At 31.4% G+C, this 7,494-nt stretch overlaps 1 protein-coding gene across 1 annotated transcript in view; it reads left to right on the top strand.

The window, feature by feature from the left end:
* Window positions 1-832: 832 nt before the first annotated feature.
* Window positions 833-7,494, top strand: part of LOC106475162 (neuralized-like protein 2) — a gene marked incomplete at its 3' end in the record, with an annotated part of 14,629 nt that continues 7,967 nt past the window's right edge. Inside the window, exons 1-2 of the mRNA XM_013935859.2 lie at window positions 833-1,009; window positions 6,829-7,266. Coding sequence (XP_013791313.2) covers window positions 994-1,009; window positions 6,829-7,266 — 454 coding nt within the window. The remainder of the gene's footprint in view (window positions 1,010-6,828; window positions 7,267-7,494) is intronic.

The following is a 7,494-nucleotide window of genomic DNA, read 5'->3' on the forward strand; positions in this document are numbered from 1 at the left end:
TTCATTGTTATATAACTTAAACTTATCAGAAAAACTTTCAGTATTGGTTCATAGTGTAGTTACGATTTTTGTTTTTATGTGCAATTTATTTTTTACTTAATTCGTGTACCATAAACAAATTATTATTTTTCTTTAATAATACCTACAAATGACATTGATTCATAAATACATCTTGATTTTCTTGAGTGTTTTGGTCAGTTCTTTTTTGTTCTTGTGCTTTTTTTGTTTATTGTTTTCTTGGTTATGTCATGTTATGGGAGTAATCATTTTAGGTTTCGGAGCATTCTCTTATGCGTTGAATGTCATTTTCCATGTTTTCGTTGGTGTTTAGTCTCATTGTTGTCTAAATGTATTTGTATTTTGAACGTGATCGTGTATCACTGTTAGAGCCGAAACGTTGTACTGAAATAAATCTTTTCTCCCACAAATACTGCTTCAAAACTTTATATACGTTCGATTATTAAGTAGAACCAAACCGTGAATATTTAATACTTTATAAATACTTCATTCTGTCTCTATCTAAAAATACAAAATATTTCGCTATTCAATAGAATTGCGAAATTTACCATTTTGAATTTCGTATTAGTAAGATGTAACCTTAAAAAAAAGCCACAACAATATATTATTGATGCTAGTTTAAACTTAAGTTGGCCCTCTAGTGGCTCAGCGGTAAGTCTAAAGTGTTATAACGCTAAAATTTGGGTTTCGATACCCTTGGCGGGTACAGCATATATAGCCTTTCGTGTAGCTTTGCGCTTAACAACAAACAAAAAATAATTGCGTTTTTTGCATAAATATTGATATCTACAGTTATTCCGTCGACAACAGTGCCATCTATAACTTATAAATCTAACACCGATGAGCTGTGCCGAGAGTCATTCATATAGATAGATATATGTGAATTTCAACCAATCTAAGGTTTCCTAACATAATCCATGTGTCGACATTTACAGGTTTCGAGGGCAGTTTGCGATCTGATCGAAAGTTAAAGGTATGTTTGAACACCAAGGTATGTTCAATTTCTTTTTTTTTCCTGTTTTCATTCTTTGTTTTGGCTCAGAGAAATTACAAAACAAAAGAGGTTGTTTTGTTCATTATAAGTTTTATTAAATCTAATTATCGAACGTTACAAAGTTACTGGTGTAACTACTGTTGGCAGTGATATAATGATACAGTTATATTGACATTGACTCTTTAAAAATTAAATTATTAAAACTTTAATTTAACCAGCTAATTTATTAAGTACGATGATTTATTTGCTACTACAGTAATGTCGCAGTTCTGTAAGCTGGACATTACTAGTACCGCTACTGTCAAGACCACAAATCTAGTAATCCTGACACTGACAGTAGTACTATATGATAATACTATTAATATTATTAATAGTAATATGTGAAATTACAGTTAACCCTACTAATTACTATGCTGTAATCTGTTGCATTATGTTTTTAAACTGTTAATGTTAGTATCAATCATATAGTTTTGTATTACCTCTTCATCTAATTGTTGCAAAAAACTAATTTCACTTACAGTTACTTTTTCGGTATACATAATTCTATCTCGGAGTAAGAGTAGTGTAAAGTCAAAGACTCCCTTTCCCCAGTCTAATTGTATACACTTGCTGCATATTCATGATTCAATACTAGTAATTTTTATAAAACTTCAATAATCAGTCCAAAATGTGGGAGTATAGATGTAATAGTTTGAGGTAGTGATTTATGTTTTATTTTTAGATATGTAGTTCACATGCGTCTTAGTAGTGTACATTAAATATTAGATGAGTTATTGTTATATTAAAAAACCCACACAAGCTAACCTTAGTGGTGATATATGGACACTGTATGATTATGTACCAAATGCTAAGTTGTCAGTTGTGATAAGTAATTTTGTTTTCTGGCCAGGAAATAAGCCCATGATTTGAAGTTAAACAAGACTGTCGAGAGGAGATAGACTAGAGGGATGTAAGAAAAATTGGTTGATTATTAAAAGAAATAGACTGATGCAGATACTCACATGATCGTTATTTGTAATTTCATGTTATTTTGAAAAGTGAATAATAACATTTTATGTACTTTTACAAGTTAGTTTTTTCTTCTTGTAGTTCTTTTTTTTTTTACTAATTCATTATTATTTTGGTATTAACAATATTTCTGTTTTTGTCTTTGAATGTTTGTATTTGAAATTGAGATTGAGATGTTTAGTTACATAGGCTTCGCCAGGCACCAATTCTTTAATTATTAATTTCTGAAATTTCTAGAACTTGTATTTAATAAATTTGTAACTTATCTTCCCCTGGTAGTAACATGGGTAACTGATATTTTACATTGATAATGTGGTAGTTTAATACATTATGTAACTTTTACAGTACACACTACATTATATAAGATACTATCTTTTAAACTGTATAGTTTTAGTATGTTATAAGTGTATATAACCTATAAACTTGTAATAACATGAATAACGGCCACCCTTGAGAAAAGGAAAAATTAAAACTCACCTTTCATTTTTTAATTACATCACAGATTTCCCTCTTTTAAATTCCTGTAAAGTGCTGGCCTCCACTACTTACGTCAATCATCCTGTTAAAGAAATAAAACTGTTATAATTGGAGCCTAGTCTGCTTTTTCCAAATCTTAAACATATGTACTTTCATCCTGTTATTTTGAGAATAGAGTGTAAATAAATCCTTTTTTAGTATGTTCAATCAGTCCCCTCAGTAGGATAGTTTGTTATATTGCATCTTACTTTTCTTTTCTCAAGAGAAAATATGTTAAGAAATTTTAACCATACCATCCAAGGAATCATCCTAGTACACCTTCAATGAGTCCTTTCCAATAAGTCAATATTCTTCCTGGATATGGAGACCAAGCTTAACTAGTATTTTGTATAGAAATAATTATGTCTTTTGACGTGAAGTAAATATTTCCATAAATAAACCCTAAAATTCTATAGATTTTGCCACTATCTATATAGCTCTGCTTCAGTAGTTTATCTATCTATGAGAAGATGTTTTTCTTCATTCATGCTGTTGACTAAGTTCACATATATCTATAATAATAAAAGGGTGTGTGTGTGTATGACTGCCATAGCTCCAAGAGGAAAGAACCTAGAAACCTGAAATTTTGCACCCATATTAAATGGACCCTGAGGGTGTGCATCTGGGTATTATTATTATTTATCCACATGCGTGAGAGTGCCCCACAGTATACCTTGTAGTATATCAGTTAGATGAACAACTTCTAATATATAGAAAAGCCAGTGGCTTTTATGTTATGTTGTTCAGCAACAAAAGTATAACCTAATATTGTTGTTAGTCCATGTACTGAAAATATAAAATGATATGTATAGACAACAAAACTGGAAAAAATATTTGTTGATTTTCTAATTTAGAGTCTCCATTGATTAAAGAAGTTAATTTTATTGAACTACTATTTTATGAATGTATGTCAATAACTTTGGTATCAAATTGTAGGTTATAATTAAAATTTTAATGTTATACATTAGTTAATTTAAAAGTAAATACTAAAAACATCTTAAATATTGATTTTTGTGTGTCACATGGAATGTTGAATGTAGCTTTGGTTCAGATTAGATGTTTATGTTGTCCAAGTCTATCTTTCTAATGAGTTAGAAAATCAAATTACAGATATTGACAAACTAGAATAGAAAATAAGAACCTCCTATCTTTTCTATTTGCTGAGATATTGCTACATTTAGAGAATCAAACACAGTGGCCCCACCCATGGCTTTCCATTTTTGGAAATACTTGCCTATGTACCCCTACTTCTGTCTATGACGTATGAATAACCAGTCGAAAGCTCAGAATGTCCCCCACGTCATTCACTGAGTCTCTGCAAAGTATTTATGTAGGAAACCCTTTCTTTTCAGGATAGATTCCAAATGGTAAGGTAAAACATTATTGAGCTTGAAAAATCATATTTTTTTTTAGACCCAAATACAGCTTATCTTGTAAGTCTGATAAATTATAGTGGAATTTTGTGTTTTATATATATATATATTAATTTATTATTTTTTTGTTATTTCAAAATTCATATATAAAACATAAAAATTATTTTGTTTTACATTCTCTATGTGCGAAACTTGATAAGGCTTAGCAACTTATGGCAAGCAGCAAACGAGTACAAAGTTCGTAACTAGAAGATATAATTGTTTTCTATACTTCTTTATTTACTGTTCTATGTTTTAAGACAAATAACTGAAATTTAATAACTTATTTCTTAATAGTAATAATGTATATACATATATAATGTATTATAACTGAAAGTTGATTGTATTTTACAAAATACTGTTCCAGTAGAACATAGCCACGACAGGTCCCTTTGTAATGGCCAGTCTTATGTAACATGAGTGCATGTGTGCCGCATCATTCAACTTTTTTCAGATACTGCTGAAAGGTCAATAAAATAAATTTTTATATATGTAAAATTATACGAGATTTAAGCTATGTAGGCTAAACAGTTGTGGTTTTGTGTTATAATCTGTAGTAATTCTAGAACGAAAAAGCGTAATATATATATATATCTTATTTTTTATGATGGTTACAACGTCGGTCGAATTGACCAAACCCATACAGAGATACAATAGTGAAAATAGTAGATAAAATATATAGCTTTTTTCTAAAAAAGACATTTGATAATTATCTGGAGGATATTAGGAGGTTATAGAGATCTCACATGGGAATTTGACAATTTTCTGATGCATAAAAGTATTTTTAATCTTAAAATCAAAATTACTTTGCATGTTGGATAGTCAACATTTGAAAATAAAAAATGCATTAATTAAATAATGTTAAAACTTAATTAAAATCTGATACTTTGTGTATGAAAGCGTTATAACGTTTACTGGAAATCTGTAAAACTTTCTGAAAATACATGTACATTTCAAAATGTTTTGGTATAACTGCTTTATGGTTACTTTCAGAAATACAGGCAAGGTGGAGTTCACCCAGCCATATTAGAGTGGTTAACGTGTTCTTCTCTATCCCATGCATCATCCTAGTAGCCCTCCCTTGAATCCTTTCCAACTATTCAGAGTCCTTCCTGGGGTAAGGAGCCCAAGACTGAACAAAATACTCCAAACATGATCTAACCAGCGACCTATACGATGAAATTATAACTTCTTTAGACTTGTATTCATTATTACCTGAAAATATATTTTCACATTGTTACCCACCTCTCCCACCCTTCCTTCCCACTTCCGCTGTGTTTCTTTTGCCTCATCAGGAATGAGCCTTTGGTATACATAATGTTATCAAAGGGGTAATATGTATGGAGGATTTGTCACCTCCTGTTGGTAGAGGGCTATAGTTTTAATTCTGATTGTGTTACAGACAGACATAATGTACAGTAACACATGTTGGGGTTGGAGTTTCATTCAAGCTTGGTGCAAGACAGATATAATGTACAGTAACACATGTTGGGGTTGGAGTTTCATTCAAGCTTGGTGCAAGACAGATATAATGCACAGTAACACATGTTGAGGTTGGAGTTTCATTCAAGCTTGGTGCATATACAAAACTATTTTAGGAAGTGGTGTGAAATGTCAGCTCTTAGTTTTGTATGTATCCGAAGTACATTTTCAGATAAGGAAAATGTTAACACTGGAAATACAAATAAAAGTACTTACATCTGTAATGTGTAAGAAGAAAATGAATATAGAAAGAAAGGGATTTAGATAAAGCTTCACACTTGTGACGTAGATCTAAGTTTGGTTTTGTAATGAAAAGGGAATTTATTGTCACACTGTATGAGAATTCATTACTGATAACACATTCAGTTTTGATCCCATTGTTACATGGTTTGAAAAATGTGACTTATTATTATTTAAAGACTTTGGCTTATTTCAGATGAAGTACTAGAAGTGTCTTAATTCAACTGTTAAAAATTAATAAAAGTGTAACTGGTGACCGGAAATAAAGTCACTCATTTTTTAATACGCAAATATAATGTAAAGTAATACAACAAAAAACATTTTTAAGTTATTTGTTTATTGTAATAAATGCATGATATGTAACATTATATGAAAAATACATGACATACACACACATAAATAACACAACTTACATAACTGTTGTACAAGGAGATATATAAAGTAAATTAGGAACGAGGCTACCTGGTTTACCAAAACCTGAAGAACATGGTGCTTAACCTGACCTCACATGAGATCAGTCCAGATTATGATCCTGGATGGATCCTCTTACATTTTGTACATTATGTATTGAATTTATTAACACATCTTCTAATCTAAGCATTTCGTCAGAATGATTCGTTGTGTCACGCTTTTTGATCAAACAGCACTCTTCAAACAGTCTGTTCATTTGACAAGTGTATTTATATCAGGCGCACTTTTCAGGCACACATGAGGTCAATCATCACATGAATGAGTAAAATAATTGAATAATTTAACTTCTATGAACTTAAAAAATTATAAACATAAATCTTCAAATTGTGACTTTTTTTTTTCCAACATTTGTGGAACTAATATACTTGAATAAGGAGTTACATTATGTTCTGTCAAAACATGCTATGTTCCACCATCAGTAAAACTCTTCCTTATGTTTATAAATTGTTGTTTGTCTACCTGTTATTAGTGTAACTAACATATCTAGACTAGGAGTTTGCCTGACGGCGTGGTGTGTAGTAAACTTAAGAGTTTGTTCTGATAGAATTACTGCTTGAATTTTTTAATGTTTAAAACATGGGCTACATTTTATCTAATATATCGTTAACATTCAACCTTTTAGGTTTTAGCCTGTTCTGCCTATTAATTTAATTCGACAATAACATATTAACTTTGTTTCTTTATTAGAAGTTCGAGATTTTATCAGAGAAGACTATGTCCACAACACTACAGACTGCCCCATCGTCACCTCTTCAGGTTCTGCCATTAGTATGCCCCTAACTCGTTTCCATAGATACCACGGAGAGAACATTATTTTGTGTGATGACAACATGGTTGCCTTCCGGAAGGCCAGTTTTGCTCATGCTATTGTTTTCTCAGAGAGGCCGTTACTTCCTGGTGAACTATTCCTCTTGGAAATAGAGAAGACAGAACGTGGATGGAGTGGTCATATGAGGCTTGGTCTGACCCAGCTTGACCCTTCTTCAGGCTTCCCATTACCCCAGTATGCACTGCCAGACCTAGCTAACAGAGGAAAGTCATGGATGGTTGCCATTAATAACTCTGATATTGACTCTAGTGACCATTCACCGTTTAACACCCTCGACCAGCATCCACCTGCATTGGGTAAGTTTTGTCAATGAACACTTACATTGCTATGAAATGGTGTTATTTATAATAATAGATAATGACTATGGTCCAACTACTACTTTCTGTATCGTAGATTAGGGATCTGTTCACAATTTGTTTGCTAGCCTAAACTAACATCCATAATATAAAACCATATGATGAAACATTATGCTTAGATGCTTGGGTGAGCAGTAGTAGTCAGTAACTAAGTTAGACAGTTTGTAT

The sequence above is a fragment of the Limulus polyphemus genome, unplaced genomic scaffold (assembly GCF_000517525.1).
Source record: "Limulus polyphemus unplaced genomic scaffold, Limulus_polyphemus-2.1.2 Scaffold8166, whole genome shotgun sequence".
Taxonomy (NCBI): domain Eukaryota; kingdom Metazoa; phylum Arthropoda; class Merostomata; order Xiphosura; family Limulidae; genus Limulus; species Limulus polyphemus.